The sequence below is a fragment of the Schistocerca serialis genome, chromosome 1 (assembly GCF_023864345.2).
Source record: "Schistocerca serialis cubense isolate TAMUIC-IGC-003099 chromosome 1, iqSchSeri2.2, whole genome shotgun sequence".
Classification (NCBI taxonomy): domain Eukaryota; kingdom Metazoa; phylum Arthropoda; class Insecta; order Orthoptera; family Acrididae; genus Schistocerca; species Schistocerca serialis.
The window spans coordinates 885302946-885326207 of NC_064638.1; the positions used below are offsets into that span (position 1 = coordinate 885302946).

General features: G+C 41.5%; 1 protein-coding gene across 1 annotated transcript in view; it reads left to right on the forward strand.

The window, feature by feature from the left end:
* Nucleotides 1–23262, forward strand: part of LOC126411125 (mRNA export factor Gle1) — a 125016-nt gene that overhangs the window by 34584 nt on the left and 67170 nt on the right. Inside the window, exons 5-6 of the mRNA XM_050081340.1 lie at nt 1009–1111; nt 9502–9592. Coding sequence (XP_049937297.1) covers nt 1009–1111; nt 9502–9592 — 194 coding nt within the window. The remainder of the gene's footprint in view (nt 1–1008; nt 1112–9501; nt 9593–23262) is intronic.

The following is a 23262-nucleotide window of genomic DNA, read 5'->3' on the forward strand; positions in this document are numbered from 1 at the left end:
TTTTGTGCTGGGTGATGTTCCCCTAGAAGTGCATATTTTTCAGACTGTAAGACAAAAATTGACCAAATGTGATTTCCCTTTCTTCTCCATTACTTTTAGTGTTCTGCCATGTTGTTTTGGGGGAGATTACAAAGCCAGCTGTCAATACTGCTTTCCTTCTCTGCACTTCAGCTGTGACAGACCTAGTTAACTTGCAATGGGGTTGTGAGACTCTTCATAGGGACTTTCTAATTGGTTCGATGTGTTTGGATACATTGTTGATGTGTGGAGATGGTTAAAAGTAGTCTGTATCCACAAAGCATTTCTTTTAAGATTTACAGACAGAATTGAAACAGAGTGCACTGTAGTGCCACTGCTAAATAAACTGTCATTCTGCCTACCATCCCTTCTGCAATAATTTTCTTATTCAGTGGCTATTCCCACATTACCTGTCAGTAAAATAAACCTTGTGCTTATTAGATTATATTTGCTCAGTACAAAGGCCATGTTGCAGTCCTATCAGAAGGTATGCACCATGAACATCATAGAGATGGGGGAGGCACCACTTTCAGTAATGGAGTCATGATTGCAATTGGAACCGTATTGATGCTGTCTCTACAAGTTGATGAAAGTGTTCAGCATTTGAAAATTTCTTAATTTGTCACCTATCTGATCACTGGGTAAGGTCACTCAGTGGGTCAGACAATTAATTATAACTCTAGGGAGGAGTGATGTCCAAACCCCCTCTCACCATTTCAGTTCAGTTTTTGAAAGCATTGTGTATGTTTCCAGTTCTGTTTCAGCACAAGAAGATTGCAATACTCGAAATAATAAACACAGATAGACATTAAGGGCAGGTGTTTGTGTTTTGATAGATTATAAATAGATTTTTTGGGTCATTTTATGTACATAATTTTTAACTGTTCTGGGTGATTGATCATGTGATTGTATATCATGTTTTTACCTTAACAATATCCAAAAATATTTTGATAACATTTGTGTCTTACTTTCTTTTCGCTTGTTTTGCAGACAGTCCAAAGATAGGCAAGCAGCAAATATTGCATTTACTGCACATTTGCCAAAGATCAAGAGTCTGAGTGATGCCTTAAGCCAGCTGATTAAACAGTGTATGGTATGTTTAACATGTTGAAAGTGTTATGGAATTCATGTTTTTCTTTGTTGTCATATACTCTCAAACATTATGAGGCATTAAAGGAGGAGTGACAGAAAGATAGAGTGATTTCATTAATTTTCTGGAATAGATTGTAATGACTGTTCTCACTTACGCACTTTGGAGGAGCTTATACTGGAGGGGAGAGTTACAAGTGACAGTTACAGAAGCAGCTATTGAAATTATTATACAATGATGGGAAAAAAATCGCAACACAAAAAAATAATTAATGTAGAGTAATGAAAATTTGGGTATAAATTTGTCTAGGTAACATATGTAAATGATAAACATTGGAAGATCACAGGTGAGATAAGGCATTGCAAACATGAAATGCTGTTACATTAATAACTGGTGTATCTGCCAGAACGTTGAATGCAAGCATGCAGACTTGCATGCAATGTGTTGTACAGCTACTGGATGACAGTGTCATGTCTGTTGCACTTGCTCGGTCAATACAGAGACAGTTAGTGCTGATTCTGGATGATGCTGGAGTTGTCATCCGTTGATGTCCCGTATGTGCTCGATTGGAGAAAGATCTCATGATTGAGCAGGACAAGGAGACATGTCAACATTGTTGAAAATGTTGGGTTACAACAGCAGTATTTTGGTGAGCATTTTCCTGTTGGAAAATACCCCTGGAGTGCTGTTCATGAACGGCAGCACACCAGGTCAAATAACCAGGTTGACATACAAATTTGTAGTCAGGCTGCAAGGGATAAGCACTAAAGCATTCCTGCTGTCATATGAAACTGCATGCAGAACATAACTCCAGGCATAGGTCCAGTGTGTCTAGCATGTGGAAAGGTTGGTTGCAGGCCCTTAACTGGCCTTTTAACCAACACATGCCATCATTGGCACTGAGGCAGAACCAGCTTTCATCAGAAAACACAACAGACCTCCACCCTGCCCTCCAATGAGCTCTTCCTCAATACCATTGACATTGTGGTGGTTTGGGGTCTGTGGAATGTACAGTATAGGGCACCTGCTCAGTGCTGTCCTTGAAGTAACTGATTTGTAACAGTTTGTTGTGTCATTGTGGTGCCAACTGCTGGTCAGATTGCTGCTGCAGATGCAATACGATGCACCAGAGCTATGTACCAAACAATATTCATCCCTCTCGGAGTGCCATATGGCCGACCGGAGCCTGGTCTTCTCGTGACTGTAAGTTCTCTTGACCACCACTGCCAGCATTCGTGCACAGTGGCTACATTCCTGCCAAACCTTTTTGCAGTATCATAGAAGGAACATGCAGCTTCTTGTAGCCATATTAAATAACATCATTGAAGGTCACTGAGGTGTTGATAATGGTGTCTTTGTCACCTTGAAGGTGTTCTTGGCAAACATCAGTTCACCACATCCAATCTCAGAGGTAGCTTACACTCATGACTGTTACAGCATATATTTAAAGTGAACCTGATTTTCATCCGTGTAGCACCACTCTTATGTGACTTGCGCAATATTTTAATAGTCATCATCTTTCAGATGTAGAAACTCACCTACCAACATTTGTTTACGTAGCACAACTTCTTTTTGGTGTTGCAATTTTTTTCCCCCCCATCAGTGTATGTTGTGGTGTGTAGCATATTTATCAGCTGAGTAACTGAGTTTGGGTTGCCTCACATGAATTGTGTATTAATAAATGCTAATTTAGTTTTGAGTGGTGAACTTAGGCATATTGCTGACAGGGAAAATGCAAGCCAGTCTTTGTGTTACTGCAAGAGGGCTTTAGTGATCAATTCCAACAACAAAGTTTTGATGGTTCATCATGAACTTGGAAGAGCTTTTTAATTTGAAAGTACTCAGGATGATAGAGAAAGGCTATTGATAGCTCAGCCAACAATTGTCACATAAACAGCTTGAGTATCTGTATTATCACAGATGGAAGTACATACCAATGCGGATATTTGAAAATCAATGTTTACTAAAAAATATCCAACTTTTACTGGAAATAAAGGGTTATAATTTTCTCTATTAGACAAATGAAATGCTGTCCTAGTTTAGGATAGTGAGTGACCTTCTGTAACACTTCTTACATCTTTTTCTTTCTTACTTTTCTTTTATTTCTCACTTTTCTTTTATTTCTCACTTTTCTTTTATTTCTCACTTTTCTTTTATTTCTCACTTTTCTTTTATTTCTCACCATGACATACAGTATGATATTGTATTTTTTTTGTGTTGTTTTTGGCTATACCTCAGTGTTTCTTTCAAAAGTAATGTTTTGATGGATTTTACTTTTTGACTCTGACCATTGTTATCTCAATAATAGTAATAGTAATAATAAAATTAATCATAATTGTAGATTGTCATGAGATATTAATACATAATTTATCATGTGTTTAAAACTTTGTATGATTTTTGCGTTTCTTTAACAGTTCACATTAGATTAGATAATTTGATTCTTTATGAGACACTGAGACACACCTGTTCTTTAAAGTATGCACACAAAGAATTTATGTCTTCTTCTTAATCACATCATCCCCCCCCCCCCTTTCTGCATGCCCAAAACACACACACACACACACACACACACACACACACACACACACACACACACACACACACACACACTCGCGCGCGCCAGTCAGTCAGTCAGCTGTGCTTCTGTCACATGTTCAAGAAAATTCATAAAGTTGTCCTTCAAACCTGTTGATACCTTGTATCCATTCTTGAGACTTGAATCACATTCGAACAGTATCAGAATAATATCTTATGTAAGCTAACACTATAGTCATTAGTAGAGACTGGATTACATGCATTTGCATGTTGCATATGCATTTGCATATTTGGCTCCTTTTTGCCGGGTAATGTATATTTTAACTAAAAACTAGTGACAGTGCATATTTTCGCTCTATGTTTACAGTATTTTAAAAACTTAGATGGGCGGTCTCTATCTCGATCTAGTTTTGATGTCTCACAGATTGACTGTGTCCTAGAAGTGCGTGCATTCGCTAACCGAGAGGCCACTGCCTAGCGAAATCATTACAGAAGAGGAACAGGAACAGGCAGACATAGTCAATGCCCCTGCACCCGCAGCCCCGGTTAATCCCCTCCGGTGACCTACCATTCGCATCAGCGACAATTAAATTAAACTACACAAGCTTTTACTCGCATGTCCATTGTTTCAGTTAAGCTTTCTATGTACTTGTACATGGTTGAACGTGTTTACAATGCGTAGTGTATAATGTGTTGTGCGCCATGCTGCCCGAAAAACGAAATGTCATTTCATGGATTGCTGACCATCCTGGAACATTTATATATGACGGAATTGTTTTATGTTGCCGAGTTTGTGAGAAAAACATTTTGTGCAAGACAAGTCTTTATATCACAGGAATGCAGAAGAAATGACCACAACAACTTCTGACAACAGCAAGTTGCAGTAGCAGAGATTTGCCCAAAGGTAACCAAAAAAAGTCAGTTTAATGTGGATCTAGGGGAAGCATTCATTGCAAGCAATATTCCTCTTCACAAACTTACAAACCCTATCCTCAGAGGCCTCCTGCGCAAACATTGCTTGAATCAAAATATACCAGATGAATCAACATTGCGTAAAAAGTACATAACGACAATTTACGTAAATGTTCTGGAACAAATATGCAATGAACTCAAGGACAGCATTATCTGGATTTCAGTTGGAAAAACTGCAGACACTTGTTGACGTTACATTCCAAATTTAATTGCTGGTGCTTTAAAAGAAGAGCCTTCTTCTTCCTATTTAGCAGCCTGCAAAGAACTTGAAAAAGTAAATCATTCTACAATCAACAGATTTGTGGATGAGAAAAATATTAGAAAAAATATTCCCAGATCTTCAGCAGATGAAAGGGTGTTTGTGTTTATTTCAGATGCTACTCCCTATATGATCAAATTGGGAAAAGCCCTCTGAATATTTTATCCCAATTTGATTCGTGTGACGTGATTTGCTCATGGAGTACATCGCCTAGCTGAAGAAGTACGTTCCACATTTGTGAATGTAAATAAATTGATTTCAGAATGTGTTTTTAAAGGCTCCTGCTCACATCAAGACCTACAAAGAAAAACTACCAAATGTGACTTTAGCTCCTGAACCAGTGGTAACTCATTGGTTACATGGGTTTGATGCTGTGTTGTTTCAGAATGAACATTTCGATGCCATTAGAGGGGTAGTAAATGGCTTCAGTAGTGCAGAGGCTCTGGCAGTTTTCCAGTGCAAGAAGTTTTTAATGATTCCAGTATTGAAAAAGACATTGCTGTGATTAGCACTCATTTTCCCATATACCTGCAAGTGTTAAAAAGCTTGAAACGCAACGTTTGGCATTGAATGAATCTATTCAGTTAATGAATAAAATTATTCTAGTGAACTCCTCATTGCCAGAGATATTCCCAAGAAAACTTAAAGAGAAGTTTGAAAACATTTTAAACAATAACCTGGGCCTTGAGTCCTTGTGCCAAATTGATAGTTTTATTAATGGGACAGGTAAACTTTTACCAGAAACAATAAGTGCTAACATCCAACATACACCCAGATTCAAATACTGCCCAGGTACCTAAGTTGATGCAGAACGGTCCTTTTCTGCTTATAAAAATGTTTTGTGTGATCGAAGACACAATCTTACTACCGAATATTTGGAACGGTACTTGGTCATTTATGTTTACAATAGTAGAAAAATGTAAAATAAATGCTTTGGTCCTATAGTATTAATTAAAAGTTAACGCTGTTCAGAAAAGTTCATGATTATATGTTGTTTTTTAAATGAAATATTACAGAATTTTTTAGCATGCCCCTCTGCATGTGGTATATCTCGAAGTTGGTCCTATACATATCGATTGTTCCGCTGCAACTCACTCGCATCGCATGTGCTTGTTACTGACAACAATAGCAAAACAGGAACAATTCCTGAAACACAGTATGCATCCCCATTTTGCATATTTTTAGAAAATAATTCCAGAAAGGCCCCCTTCCTAACCTCTACCAGAAAGGATTCAGAAAATGATATCAGCTATCTAAATGTACTGATTTTTCGTGTGGCTAGTGCTCTTCCTCATAATTGATATGCACGGGTTCCACTTTGAGATATATCGCACGCAGTGACTGCCATGTTTTTTAATTATGTGATCTTGCATATTTGACACTTTTCATGCATTTTTAAGCATATCTCATGCATATTTTAAGGTTTTTATGAGGCGTATATTCCTGTCTCTAGTCATAGGAACTCAATACTTTCTACATGCTTTATCCCCATTTCATTTTGGCTGCTCATCTGTTTATTGAATTATTTTGTCTTTTGTTTCATTTAACATATTCCAAACTATTTAGCTGTCCTTCATTTCCCATCTGTGTTGTTTAGACAGGCTGGTGGCGGAGGGAAGGATCCACATGGCCCGGGTTGTGAAACGGCCATGCGCTCAGCTGCATGTTGTGCCACTAGGTGGTCAGCTTTGTTCTTTGCAACAGTTTGGCAGTGGCTATTCATCCTGGTACACAGCTGGTTAGTAGTCACACCAACATGAAAAGCTGTGAAGTTTTTGCAATACAGTTGATCTATGATATGACTGTTTTCACAGGTGACCCGACATAGGGTAGGAAAAGCCTATAACAGGACTGGAGTGGGAGCTGCTGGGTTGGTGGATTGGGTAGTTCCTGCACCTTAGGCTCCACAAAGTGTCTGTCTCCTCCTCCTACATGCTTGGCCATAGTGATTCTATCCCAGAAGTCCAACATAACCTCCAGTCCCCACTGATAGCCATAGGCCCTTCCTGGAACTTCTCCCCAAAGTCCATCTCCCTCCTCACACCTAAAACACCCCACACACCCAACTTCTATAGGCTCCCAAAAATTCACAAACCCAACTACTTTGGACTCTCCATTCAGCAGGCTACTGTGCTCCCACTGAAAAAATTTCTACCCTGTTTCCAAAGCCTCCAACAAATTGCCCGAAACCTGGCATCCCACATCAAAGATAGCAACTACTTCCTTCATGAACTCTCCACCATCCCTACCCCTTTACCTCCTAGATCAGTACTTCTCAATATTAATGCCATCTCATATACATGAGCATCCCTCATGCCCGCAGCCTTGCCACTGTCAAACACTATCTCTCCTTCAGACCGCAAACCCACCACCTCTTTTCTATACACCTTACCAACTATATCCTGGTTCACAAACAGTTTTCCTTTGAACAGAAGGTATACAACCAAATCTGTGGCATAGCCACAGACACCCATATGGTACTCTTGTATGCCACCTGTTTATGGACCATGTGGAGGAAACTTTCCTAGCTTTTCAAAACTCCCAGCCTCTAATAAGGTTCAGGTTGTTTGATGATACCTTCATGATCTGAACTTATGGTCAAGATGCCCTATCCATACTCCTTCACAACCTCAAGACCTTCTCTTGCATCCACTTCACCTTATTCTCGTCTACCCAACAGGCAGCCATCTTGAATGTTAACCTCAACCTCTCTGATGGCTCCATCCACACCTCTGTCCACATTAAATCCACTAACCACTAACAGTACCCACCTTTCGACAGCTGCTGTCCCTTCCACCAATGCTCCTCAAACCTAATCCACAAACAGGCGCCGGGCGCGGTGGTCTCGCGGTTCTAGGCGCGCAGTCCGGAACCGTGCGACTGCTACGGTCGCGGGTTCGAATCCTGCCTCGGGCATGGATGTGTGTGATGTCCTTAGGTTAGTTAGGTTTAAGTAGTTCTAAGTTCTAGGGGACTTATGACCACAGCAGTTGAGTCCCATAGTGCTCAGAGCCATTTGAACCATTTGAACCACAAACAGGCCTTCCATTGCATATCCTCACAACCCCCCCTCCCCCCCCCCACCCCTCCACCCCTGCCCCCACTTTCCCAATCCTCCCACCATCCATTATCACCGTGGACTGGAACAACTGAACCCTGTCAGTTGCCAGGGCTTTAATTATCTCTCATCATGCTGTGAAATGAGGGACATCCTACCCGAGATCCTTCCCAACCCTCTTAAAATTCTGTTCCATTGCCCACCAAACTTACACATTGTACTAATCCATTCCTATCTTACTCCCACTCCCTTGCCACAATGATAATATCCTTGTGGCAGCCATGGTGTAAGACCAGCCCAATCAACCCAACTGACAACACCACATCCAGTTCTGTCATAGGCTTAATCCTACCCTGTCAGAGGCCACACCACCTGTGATAGTAACCATATCTTATACCAGCTCTACGGCAAACACTTCACAGCTTTTTAGTCGGTATGACTAGCTGTCCACCGGGATGAAACGCTGCTGCCAAACTGTCTCCAAGAACAAAGTTGACTGCCCAGCGACAGAATATGCAGCTGAGTGCAACATCCTCAATTTCAGTGGCTGCTTCACAACCCGACCAATCCGGATCATTCCCTCCATCATCAGACTCTCTGAACTACACAGATGAGAGTCATCCTTATAACATAGCCTCCACTACTGGCCTCAGTCTCCAGTAACCTGCTGTCTCCACATCCTCCACCCAACAGTTTCCCTCTCTTCCATCCTGTCACTGCCTCCCAATTCAATCACCACATCACTTTCAGCATGTACTTCTCTGGCAATTATGTGTCACATGCCTAGCCCATGTACCTGCCACCCCTCCATCCTACATTCATAGCCAGCAAACTTGCTGCTCCCTCTGAACTGCTTAGCCATCCACCACCAATACCTCTCTCTGACTTCTGCCTCCCACTCCCTTTACCCACCCCACCTGTCACACCCTCACCACAACCTAGCCCACCTGCCAAAATGCAGCACTGGCACCATATAGGAACAAAGGTACCCATGCATGCACCGTTGTTTTTAAATTCTGTATGGTCACCATTACAAAAAATACACTGGTTCCTATATCATGACAATACTTCGAATAAATACTAGTCATGCCAGTAGGGCATTCAGATTCACTCCATTTTCTCACTCCACAGACTGTCCCATATGCCTTTCTTATTGGCACCAAAAGATCCCCCCCTCCCCCCCCCTCTCCTTTCGAGCTGAATGGGGAAACCTCACACCAACTGTTACCTTAAGTCCTGAGAGACATGTAAGGGTAAGATTCATGGTAATGGCATCAATATCTGTTCCCTTACAAATAATAACCATTACTATTGTGCTTTTCTCTAAAGTGTAATCTATGTTGTGCATAAATAAAGAATGGGTGATGCAGACTTTGTACTCAATGTGCTATATCAGCTGTGTAAATCGGTGAATGACCATTCAGATGCAGAAGGGTCTGCACAATTCTTTTCCAGTTTACTAGCTAGTTACAGAACACATCTGCTACTATTAGACACTAATTCATTTTCATTTGCTCGTGCTTTTTTTTAAACTATCTTAGTAATGCATCAATGCATCTGTACTAATAGGTTGGGGAAGTAAGCAGCTTGGATTTGCAGACTGCAGCAGCCATAACACAACAGATTAACTCAATCCTGAGTCAGTACAAGAGTGACGTAGGTAAGTAAATGATTTTGACATCATGACATAATATTTGTTAATAAAATATTTTGGCTTTTGCTAGTCATCGTCAGATGGATTTCTTTACCTTCAAATTGTTTCATGGAGGAGATTTATTTTACAAATTCAGAGACGAGAAGTCTTATGTTGTGCGCATCTGGTTGGCACTCATTCATAGTTCCATGAAGTTTCCTTCACAATGTTACATTATGACTCCACTGGGTACTTTGACCTTGAAGCCTTGATTACTGTCACTGTCAATGAGAATACATGGAGGGGGTAACTGTTCTTCGTATTTACACCATTTTTTCAATTTTTAATGCATTAGTTACATTGTTTTTCCTGTGTAATTATTTTTCCTTTATATACTTCCTGACAAAAAGCAATCAAAATGGGAGGAGGAAATGAGGTAGAACTTCGTGAATTAAGAGTTGTGTGTTGCTATTTCAGTAATTACAGAATAGTATCAAGTTTACAAAGCACTTAACAGTATGAATCCACTGATAAGTATGACGTTGCATCTCATCTGGCCTGGATGCATGCACTGATTTCGTTGGGAAGGGTGTTATAAAGCTATTGCGTCCCTTTCTGAGGCAAGCTGACCCACAACTGTTGTAACAGATCCTTGATATCCAGGATACTGGCACTGGGACAGAGATGACATCTGAGCTGTTCCCACACGTATTCTATCAGGGACAGATCTGGGGATTGAAATATGCTCACTATTTTTATATATACTGTATTTAGCATATTTCGTGACAGTACCTTTTCCGTGAAATGTTTACAAGACGATATTTGTCTTTTTGTGTTGGCTTCAGTCGTCTAGTGAAAGTATAATTCCACAATGCAGTTCCGTCAGCTGCAGAAACGACCTGGTTCAATGCGTTTGCCTCATTTTTGGCGCTTCAAATACCATTTCTTCGAATGTGGTTCCTTCTTGATGTTTATATAAAAAAAGTAGTAACATAATTTATTTTTCCTGTTCACTAGCAAATTATTATTACGGCGACCTGCACATTGTTCCACCTTCAACACACACCGAGAGTTCAATGCCGACTGACTACGGTCAAAGACGACTCCAGTGTCAAAGACATTTTACACAACACACAAGCTTCCACTTGTAACCAGTCTCTTTGATATTCTTTGTCACATCTACTAATATTAATCAATATGCTGTCACTCTCAAAAATATAAGTAAATTAGCATAAAATAAGGCAAATTACAATTCACAAAAAAAATATTCTGACAAAAATATAAGAAAACATTTACTACTTCCCTCATTAGATTTGGTATCGACAAATCCGGTAGAAAATAACACATCTCCCAGATCCATTACAGGATCTTTCTGGCCAAGTGAATACCTCAGCTCCATGCAGATAGCTCACAGACACACATGCCCTCTACGGACGAGCATTATCCTGTTGAAAAATGGAACCAAGATACTATCACATTAGAGTAACCCATCAGGACACTAGATGTTTGCTAGGTACTGTCACGAGTTCCCTCAATCACTACTAGCTGTGACTTCAGATCATACCGGATGGGTTCGCACATAGTGACGCCAGGAATAACACTACTGTGCCTCCCCAAAACATTAAAAAGATGGGACATATCCCCAGATCATTGCCATGCCCACTGGTGATGCTTATGTGGGATAGTACAGAACCACAACGTCCAATGCATTTTATCAGTAGTCTGTGCTTCCAGGTCATGGCACCACTTCAAACACAGCTGTTCATGTTGTGTTAATGGCAACCTGCTCCAAACACAGCTGTATCTGTTGCAGTGTTAACGGCAGCCTACGCGTGAATTGTAATTCCTTAGATGGGCTGCTGCTAGTCTCTACCCAATGGGCAGGATATCCAATACTTGTTCTCAGATGGCAGGTGCAGATGTGAAGGCTTTACACCTTGCTTGCGCAGTACAGCGATCCTCCTGTGTGATGGTCAGACGTGATCAGCTGAAACCCTGACAACAAATATGCCTGCTGTCAAATTTCCATATCGTCCAATATTGGACAAACATGCTCACAAATCTGGATTCTTCTGAGTGCTTCACTTATTTTTTGCAGGCAGTACAGTTGTTGTTCTACTGTCTACACCCAAAATTGACTATATTAGTTTTTATCAAAGTGTTCCTATTTATGTTTCTTTTAAGAGGCAATACTGAAAAATGACAACTTCCTGGTGAAATAGCTTTTGTGGAACATTTCCATTTTAAGAATGTATTTGCTTTCTCGCCATGCTCTCTTGAATAATTTCATTGATTATCATTTTACTTCATTGATAGTATCCTTTATAACTTAAGCTGCTGGCAACAAAATACACAATAGAATGATACTAGCTAGAACTGTGTACTGAATCTGGTGGTTGAAATGATGAAATACATGGCAAAAAGCAGGTCAGATTCCTCGACATTGGTTACTGAATATACTTGGAGTTGCTTCTTCTTCCTTCATCACCACCACCACCACCACCACCACCTTCTTCATCTTCTCTTTTTTGTACTCTAGTAACTTAAATAATATACTTGAAGTAAGATCTAGTCTAAGTGGAAGAATAAACTCCTTCCATACTCCTAGAAATTTCTGCAGAGCGATTCTTCTTAGTATTTGATTTAAATCATCTGCTTAATTTTCTCTTGAAAAAATCACACACAGCTATGCTTTACTTTAAGACTAACTATCTGAGTTCCAAATTTACATCTAATCTTGCAAATGGGTATGAAAGGCTGAAGCTCCTTTAATGATACAGTTTGCATGTTAAACAAAATTAGGATCTATGAGATGATGCTTTCATTGGTAAATGCAAGGTTAACTTAAATGAAAACAGAGATAAGCAATAACACACATTGCTGACCACTTCATTTTGAGTAAAATGTGCTCACTTTTTATTGTCTGTGTTACGTCCACTCATCATCTGGGAGAAATGGGAATACTTCAATTCAATGGCTTCATTTCCTCTGACTGCTACCAACTTTTACGATAAAATAACATTTACATAAATAGAAACAATATGCACTGTTATTTAATATTCAGTGTATAAGGGAATTTCACTTTTGATTCACCCCTCCCCCCCCCCCCCCCCTCCTAGGGGCTTACTTCTCTTTCATGAGTATGTGCTTGGCCACCACAGGGCCCCAGACCTTGCAGCACTGCTCCCCGTTCTGTGCTGCAAGTCTATCTTTCTCATATTCTTTTTTTCCTGTGCACCATTCCATTCGATGGTCTTCTTGGTGCCGATTGCATTTGGATCTGGTTTGTGTTGTAGACATTCATTTTCTTACCGTTTACAGCTTTTCATTATTAATTATATGGCCCCAGTGTTGGGGACTGACTCACTACTTCTTTTCTAAATTGTACAGAATTGCGGAATGTGCAGGGACGATCACCCAATGTGGTGTATATTCCACCTTTCGTACCTTTATCTCTTTCCACCTTTCTTTCTTGCAATGATACTATGCCCAGAATGCAGCATGGTAGCCATTCCATTGTGGGGTGGGGGTTCATCAAGTACCTGTGTGGTGGTAGCCTCCTGACCATGTAGGGACCCAAGCCAAGGATTATGTGCTCACCATGACTGAAGGCAATGGTTTACTGGCCAGGTAACCATTGCTGTGGTTGGGTGACACCTGTGGGGAGAGCCCCCATTTGGAGTGGGTGGTACCATTTGCAGAAGATTTGCACTTGAAATGAATTAAACTTACTTCCGCTGGTGGCTCAGAGACAAGGGGAGAAATGCTCCCCCCAATATACTGGGTTTGTTCTTGAATGGGGATACCTATATGACTACAGAGACTTTGTTCTTCATTGAACACCTCAATGACAGGTTTGGGGAAGTGGCAGCAATTTCAAAAATGGAAAATGGTGCCATTCTGCTGAAAATGGCCTCTCCTGCACAGTCACAGGTGCTGCTAATCTGCGACAAGCTGGGTGATGTTCCTGTCACTATAATGATCCCACAAGAGTCTAAATGTGGCAACAGGTATCATTTTCCGCTAGGGTCTCCTTTTACAGACTGATGGCAAATTGCATGCTAATTTGTAACAACAAGGTGTGCATTTTGTCCGTCATGTCATGTGGAAATTGTCTAAGAACAAAAAGAAATCCTCCAAAAAGAAGGAGATTCTGATGGCTCCCATGTGCCGCCAGACTCCAAATGTTCTGCCTCTGTATCCAAGGTAACATCCCAGGTGGCCACTATGGCCCTGGACACCCCCCGCCCCCCTCCCACACAGACACACACACACACACACACACACACACACACACACACACACCACGTAACGAGATTCAGAACAAATATGTAGTGATGGTGTATCTTCTTCACTGGTGGCAGCAGGTGGCCCTGAGACATGACTTCCTTGGTCCCTTCATGCCCCTACAGGATAGTGATAACGTGATCCTCCAGTAGAACTGTCCCCTCAGCGGTATCTTTATCTTGTCGTGGTGGTGGGGCTTGCATGGTGAAATGATCCTGAGAGCTATGCTGGTGGTAGCTTAGCTACCGGTAGGGCGTCCTGAACTAGGACAGGTCAAAGGTGATGATCCAGACTATATGCAATACCCTGGTCCTCCAGGTTGGGGGTTGGGCGTGGGGCTAACAACCCCACCTCGTAAAACCAGTCGTGTTACGAAAGCTAGAGAGAAGCCTAGGATATAGAACAGGCATCCAATACAATGAACTAAGCATAGAAAAGGACTATGACTTGGAACATGGAATGTACAGTCTCTGTACAAACCTGGGGTGGCAATAACTTTAGTTAGAGAATTGGAAAGCAGAAAATGTCGGTGGTTACCCTTCAGGAAGTTCAATTGGAAGGTACAGGTACAATAGATGTAGAAAATTACACAATATTGTATGGGGAAGCAGTCAGTCACAGTTTTGGAACTGGTTTTTGTATTAACAAAGACGTTATACCAATGGTAAAGAATTTTACGACAGTGAACCCAAGAATCTCGGGCTTAACTTTATCAGTGAAAAATCGCAACTTACCTTTGTGAACTGTCATGCACCAACAGAGGAAAGTGAAGATCAAGTAAAGGATATATTCTATGCAGAGCTGGAAGATGTTATGGATTCCATCTCTAAAAACAGCTGCAAAATTCTCATCGGCAATTTTAATGCGAAGATTGGAAAGGAGACTAACTTTACTCCCACTGTAGGCCTTCATAGTCTACATGAAAATAGTAACGACAACGGAATAATGCTAATTAGCTTTGCTATGTCCAAGGGCATGTTTATCAGTAGCACTAACTTCTGACATCGACAGGTGCACAAAGGAACATGGGTATCCCCAGATGGAAAAACAGTCAACCAAATAGACCACATAGCAATTAACACAGAAGCCAGGAATTGTATTATGGATGTAAGAAATTCGCGTGGGGCTGAGTGTGGTTCTGACCTTTTACAGTAGTGCCAGAAACAGAGGACTCAGATGTAAATCAGCAATGGGAAGAAATTACAAATGTGGTTACAAAGGCTGCAGGAGCAGTCATTGGAAAAAGAGTGGCAAGGAAGAAGAAATGGTTCAATGAGGTCTGTAAAGAGGCAGTCAACAGAAGAAAAGAAGCCCGTGACAAGTGGTTACAGTCTGCATCTGATTAGAGCAGTAAGGCAGAATTTGACAGAGTCCAAAGAGAAACACAAGCAGTATTGCAGAGAGAAAAGAGGAAGTTAGTGAGTGGGGTTATTACAGGAGCAGAAGAAGACTTCCTGAGGAGGAGGATGAAGAACATGTACAGAAAGGTCAACTATCCGAGGAAAACCTATAAACCCACTGAGAAATTCACAAAAAATGCCAAAGGAGAGATGTTGACAAATGAATACCAAATTGCAAGGAGATGGGAAGAATATTTTAGTGACTTGTTAAGTTGCGAAGACCCAACAACTCTCTTTAACTTCCCCCTACCACAGACAGCAGACCCTGAATACCTACTGCCAACTGTAGAAGAAATCAGGAAGCAGATAAAATGGCTTAAAAAAGACAGAATCCCAGAAGATGGCATCCGTGCTGAAATAATTCAGGAAGGGAGTGAATACTTTGTTGCAAGGATTCGCAAATTAATAGAGACCATTTGGAACACTGAAAACATTCCAGAAGACTGTCCCATAATCAACAAGAATGACTGAATGGCATGTGAAAACTACCGTGGTATTGCTCTGCTCAATATTTGTTACAAGATCTTCTCAAACTGTCTCTTAGATCGAATCCAGCTGTTGGCAGAAACCATTATTGGAGAATATCAAGGAGGATTTTGCCACAGGAGATCTACTATCGACCAAATCTTTGTCCTACGCCAGAGCTAGGAAAAAAGGTGGCAGTTTGGTCAAGAACTTCACATGCTATTTGTCACCTTCAGAAAAACATATAATTGTATTCATCGGGAAAGTGCTATTGACAAGGGATTTCGGATTGATTCCGTATTTCTGGAAGGCTTTTGACACTTTACCACACTAGCGGCTTGTAGTGAAATTGCGTGCTTATGGAATATTGTCTCAGTTATGTGACTGGGTTTGTGATTTCCTGTCAGGGAGATCACAGTTTGTAGTAATTGATGGAAAGTCATTGAGTAAAACGGAATTCATTTTTGGCTTTCTGAAAGGTAGAGTTTATAGACTCTCTGTTCTTCCTTGTCTACATAAATGATGTAGAAGACAATCTGAGCAGCTGTCTTAGGTCCTTCACAGATGATGCTGTCATTTATCGTCCAGTAAAGTCATCATAAAATCAAAAAAAATTGCAAAATGATTTAGAAAAGATATCTGAATGGTGCCAAAATTGGCAGTTGACCCTAAATAATGAAAAGTGTGAGGTCATCCACATGAGTGCTAAAGGGAATTCATTAAACTTCGGTTACATGATAAATCAGCCAAATCTGAAGACCATAAACTCAACTAAATACCTAGGAATTATAATTGTGAAAAACTTAAATTTGAAGGAACACACCGAAAATGTTGTGTAGAAGTCTAACCAAAGACTGTATTTTATTGGTAGAACACTTAGAAAATGTAACAGATCTACTAAGGAGACTGCCTACACTACACTTGTCTGTCCTCTTTTAGAATACTGCTGCGCAGTGTGGGATCCTTACCGGATAGGACTGACGGAGTAGGTCGAAAAAGTTCAAAGAAGGGCAGCACGTTTTGTATTATTGCGAAATGTGGGAGAGAGTGTCACTGAAATGATACAGGATTTGGGCTGGACATCATTAAAAGAAAGGCATTTTTCGTTGCGATGGAATCTTCTTACGAAATTCCAATCACCAACTTTCTCCTCCGAATGCGAAAATATTTTGTTGACACCGACCTACATAGGGAGAAACGATCACCACAATAAAATAAGGGAAATTAGAGATATAGGAGTTCGTTCTTTCCATACGCTATACGAGATTGGGATAATAGAGAATTGTGAAAGTAGTTCAATGAACCCTCTGCCAGGCACTTAAATGTGATTTGCAGAGTATCCATGTAGATGTAGAAAGTATGCTGAGGTGTCTGGAAGAGTTCTGTTTTGCCAAAAAACTAGTAAGCCTCACGAAGGCCTGCCTGATGGTTACTACAGCATAGGTAAAAATTGGAAATAAGGTGACTGAAGCATTCAAAATAAAAACTGGGCTACACCAGTTCTTTTCAATCTTGCATTAGAGAAGGTAATGCGAGAGATGTCATCTAATGAACTCAGAGGAGTCCAGACAGGGGATGTGAACATAAAGTACCTCGGATATGCCGATGATGTAATGCTACTATCTGGGTAGCAAGAAGAATTTGGGGAAATGGCTGACATTATGGAAACAACAGCAAGGAAAACTGGACTTCAAATCAATCGTGACAAGGTGGAATACATGGTTCTACACAGTAGGCATAGAACCACTTCCACCCTTACAGACAACTGAAGGTTCTTATCGTCAAGTCAGGGAGTTCAAATATCTGGGTGCAGTATTCAGAGATGAGCCACACAGTAAAATGGAAATACAGCAAGATGACAGGCAGGTAATCGCTGTTACCATGGCCTTAATGCTCTCCTCAAAACCAGAAGTTTGTCAAGACAGTTCAAAATAAACATCTACGAAACACTCCTACAGCCAGTAGTACTATATGGATGTGCCACCTGGAGTACAACCAAGCTAGATCTGAACAGACTGACGATATTTGAAAGAAAAGTCCTTCTGAAGATTTTTGGACCAGTTTACGATAATGAGAGTGAAAAATGGAGGATTCATCAAAATACAGAGTTGTATCATATTTACAAAGAGCCGAACATCATGGCTGTAATGAAGACACGACAACTCCAGTGGGCAGGGCATGTTACTCGAATGCAGGACAACCGAAGGCCGCAAACTGTACTCAACACCAAGCCAACCGGCAGAAGGCCTGTAGGAAGACCTAGAACTTGATGGAGTGACTGTGTATCCAAAGACCTTCAGAGAGTGGGACTGCTGGAAGGGTAGCATAAAGAAGCTGAAGACAGGCTGAGGTGGAGGCAATCTCTCAAAGCAGCGTGTGGTCCATTGGGCCTGATCGTGTAAAGTAAAGTAAGTGGAATTGCAGCAGATTTTTTCCACCACATGTATGAGCTATGACGTATTTTGTGCGTTTCCCCTGTTGTTTGCATCGCCATCAGGAAACATGTTTCCCAGCAATGTGAAGCCTTACTCTCTGTGACTATTGAAGTCATTTTAAGAATCGCACTGTCTATGAAGGACCATTGGGTGCTGTTTGCACTTACAATTTGGACTCTGCCTACTTCCTTCTGTAATGTGTATCTTCCTTCCCATGGTCCCCATGGTGAAGTGTCCCAGGACATGTTGTCTTCACTGTTTGTCTTCACTGTTTTCTGAGCTCCCCTCGCCTTTCCTAATATTGGGTTAGTGCCCACAACCCTTAAGTGCAGTGGAACTACAATCATTGGCCGAGATAAAGCTGTCAAAAACTTGCTCGCATAGCTTGCTCTTCGCCTATAGAATACTGGTGTTCCCGCACACTTCAGCGAGGCATATGGGTCTTATTTGGCCATTGATCTTTACATTTGCAGCCTAGATTTTCTCCCATCCATCAATTCGAGAGTCCATGATGACCTGTGCAACAGTGATCATTTTCTGTTCATTTTGACCCTCCCTCAGCTTCATTAGCCTGGGTGTCCACACAGATGGGCTCTCCAAAAAGCTAACTGGGGTTCTTTCACCGCTATGATTGCCCTTCACACCCCAGCACATGGAGGTATGAATGTGGTTGTCCAGAGAACAACTGTGGCCATTCTGTCAGCATCTGACTTAGTGATCCCCTCTTCCTTGGGATCCCCTGTCAGAAGACAGCACTTTGGTGGACCCCTGAAATCACTGTGGCCGTTCAAGGTCATGGATGGGTTCTTCAATGCCATAAGTGACATCCGTCAGTGGAGCACCTTGTTGCTTTCAAATAGCACCTTTCCCAGGTCTGTCAACTCATGAAATGACAGAAACAAGAATACTGGGAGATATGTTACTACCATTGGATGACGTACCTTCCTTCGCAGGTTAGGGCGAAGATTTGTTGCTTCTGTAGATGCCAGTACTCCACGGGTGTATCTGGTATCCCTGTGAATGGTGATGTTTACAATGATCCAGATGCTTGTACCAAATATTTTGTTTTTCATTATGCCTGAGCCTCTCTGTCTGAGAATTATTATGACTGCATTTTGTGTCCTCAAACTGTGGATAGAGTGACTCCCTTTACTGTTTACTACATTTCACCTGGAACCTTCTAATGCTGCGTTCAGTGAGTGGTAATTCCTCAGTGCCCTAGCCCTTTATCGTGGTATGCCACCAGGACCAGACTGCATCTACAGACAAATGCACAACCACTTATTACTGGATTATCAGTGTCACATTCTTACCATTTTCAACTGTATCAGAAGCTGGGGTGAGTTCCCACCTCAGTGGCAAGAAAGCATGATCGTCCCTATACTGAAACCAGGTAAACGTCCCCTTGACGTAGACAGCTGTCACTCAATTAGTATTATTAGTGTTTTCTGCAAGTTACTCGAACATATGGTGAGCCAAGAGCTGTGTTGGTACCTTGAGTCTCCGGGTCTATTAGCTCCATCATAGGGCGGTTTCCACCAATGCAATTTACTGCTAACAATTTGGTCTGTCTCGAGTCTGCTATTCAGTTAGGTTTTACCTGGTTTAAACATGTTATTGCTATCTTCTTTGATCTTATTGCTACTTTCTTTGTCTTGCGTAGGGCTTATAACACCACATGACATCACCATATCAACATTATCATCCATGAGTAACGGCTCGGGAGCAAACTCCTGAGTTTTGCCCAGAACTTCATGTCTTGCCATACTTTCCACAGTACTTCCATATACAAAAGAATCGTGTTCCACAAGGCTCTATATTGAGTGTGTCTCTTTTTCTAGTAGCAATAAATAAATGTTACAGCTGCAGCTGTGGGATCTACAGTGTCACCTTCCCTGTATGCTGATGATTTTTGCATATACTATTGTTCCTCAGTTCTGGATGTTGCTGAACGTGGCCTGCAGGGTGCCACACGAAATGCACAGTTCTGAGCTCTTGCTCATGGCATCCAATTTTCCACTGCCAAGATGTGTCATACACTTCTGTCACTGTCATACTGTTTATCCCCAAGCAGCCTTCTATGTCTTTAACCAAACACTCAATGTGGTGGAGTCTTATGGTTTTTTTTTTTTTTTTGATTGGTCTGTAATGCCCGGTTGATGAAGCCTCACCATCTGCCAGCTTAAGCAAACATGCTGGCAACACCATAATACTCTTTGCTGTTTCACTAACACAAACTGGGGTGCAGACTGCTCTACACTTTTGCAGCTCTACAATGCTCTGCTCTTGTTGTGCCTTGGCTGAGCATCATCTTCAGCACAACAGATGTTGGACTCAATATACCATTGTGGGGTTCAACTTGTGACAGGTGCCTATCGGACCAGCTCTGTGAACAGCCTGCTTGTAGAGGCTGGCTTTCGTCCCCTACAGATCACGTGCAAATATCTGCCGCTCAGCTGTGCAGTACACATTTGCTGCTCACCTGAGCATCTGAACTATCATGTCCTTTTTCCTGGTTGGCAGATCAACCTCTTGCAGCAGAGGCCAAGATCTGGAGTCACTGTCGCAGTTAGCATACATGGTCTCTGCTCTGAACTCCCATCTTTTCCTACTGTCTGCTCTTGTCAGGGAAGAAGCAGGTGTGCTCCCATGGTGTCCATCCCGTCCTCGAATCTACCTTGATTTCTGCTTTAGACTGAAAGATTCAATAGAACCTATGGTTTTTAGCTGCCTGTTCCTGCATGTCTTTGATGCATTTTCAGGCTCAGACTTGGTATGGACTGACAACTGTATGGTCAACTGATGAACTGGATTTGCCTATCCACATACAAGAGAAAACATTGTGTTGTCACCCACCTACGTAGGGAGAAATAATCATCATGATAAAATAAGAGAAATCAGAGCTCGCACAGAAAAACTTAAGTGCTCATTTTTCCAGTGCCCCGTTCAAAAGTGGAATGGTAGAGAGACAGCTTGAAAGTGTTTCATTGAACCCTTTGCCAGGCACTTTATTGTGAATAGCAGAGTAATCACGTAGATGTAGATGAAGAGATCAGTGAAGTATGCTCCCAGCCAAATGGATGCAGTGTATTTACTGTTGAGCCCTCAGCCACCTTTGTTCTTGCACTGGCATATTAGTCTGAGTCAGCAGTGACTCCTTGCTTAGTCTTCATGTCGTCTACCAATGCTAAACACCCATTGGTAGTGACTGTCCATGATCTCTTGTATGACTCCACCATGCTGGATGGTCCTTCATCTTTTCATCTTTGTATGGTCCCCTGGTCACGTTGGGGTCCCGGGGGGGTGAACATGCTGACCGGTTGGCATGGGTGTATCGGAACTGGACATTCACTCGACTCTCTGCCAATAGTTGTTGAATGCGTGGAATGTGGATTTGTATGTTCTGGTTTCTCCAATTAAATTGAAAACCACAGGCCACACTCTTCAACATGAGTATCCATCCCACTGTTGGTGTGGTGTCTGTCTTGAGGAAGCCCACATCTAACTCGACTGTCTCAATTTGGCCACTTTATTGTGAAACTTTGAACTTACTGACACACTACCTTGGTGCTACTGGACAATGCGAAAGTGGCTGATTTGGTTTTATGTTTTATCTGTGAAAGTCTTTTACTCCTCTCTGTGATGTAGGACACATTAGCTTCGTCGACCGCTAGAGGGATTGGAGAGGTGCTCCATTGGCTGCTCTGACCCGAGGGGCCCATGGCTGGCTTTGCTGAGTGGTCCGGCCCAGCTCCTGCCCTTCCTACCTTTTTAATTCTTCTTATTCTTTTATAGCTGTTGTTTGTTGACAGACTCATCGTCGTTGTTCTCTTTCCTGAGATTTTTATCTTGTCAATATAGCTAGTTTTCTTATGATAATTTAGGGTGTGGAAACAACAGCCGAATGCACATAACGTATCGCGAGGCTTCCAGCAGCTTTCTGGGTGGTATGACTCCTTCCTTGATTCTTTTACCCCTCTCTCACTTCTACTTGCTTCTATCTCTTGGTTTTCTTGATTCTTGGATACAGTTGAGTCCATTGGGATTTCTTTTATGCATCCTTCCTCTCTGGAGACTATTCCTAGCTTGACATACACAGGATTAAGGGACCAATGACCTCTTAGCTTGATCCCTTTAGTTCCATTATTCCATCCCTCAGTTTATTTTGATTCCGCAGTTAATCTGTGTGTCACCTTTATATTTGTAGAAGCTCACTATAAAGCGCAAAGCTGTAGTCACATGTATGTTTTTGTTACATTGTATGAGGTAAGTGAAGCTTACTCTTTTAGACACTGTCCTCTCTTTACGTCGGTCTGTGCATGGAACATATCATCCTCCTCCACAAGACAAAACTGTGTTTAAATCAGCTCAAGAAAAATGTGTACACCATATACAGTTGTGCTTAAAATTGAGGTTAGCCTGAGACACGAGATGTTAGCTTATATTCTTCACTAGAATCATATCATCTCTTTGTTATTTTTCTAATTGAATAATATACAAACCATAACTTGCGGCTATCACTGACACCCACTGGTGTTTTCCAGTCAAGACCTTCTTTATGAGCTCCAAAACACAGAAGGTTGGTAGTAGTTCACTGGACCTCCAGGCACATTAGAATATCACAAAATGCTCTGTTGAATCATTTACTCCAGATAGCTACCAATAAGATATGTCTAAGAATGAAATATTCTGGGTATTGACTGTATCTCAGTGATCCCTGGTGTTGTGGAATAGAGGTGGTATGTTATAGTTATCACCAACAAGCTACACGCGCGCGTATTTTGTTTAATTCGGATGAAGGCATTTCTGGACAAAGGCTTGCTTGTTGACTCTTTTTGTTGTGCCTATCAGCGTTTCAACATCTGTGCTATATGGCACGTAGTTATCTATCCTTTTCATAATGTAGTCGTTATTCTGTCATGGATTTTCGAGCATTTGTTTCGTTGCATCTGATAGTCAGCATTTTGTGTCTTCTTTTCTCTGCCTGTGAGTGAATGAAGCGCCTCAATGGTTGTAGTCCCTGGACTCCCATCCAGTTATCCTGATTTACTTTTTCCACAGTTTCTGTAATTCACTTCATATAAATATTGAGGTGCTTCCTTCAGCAATA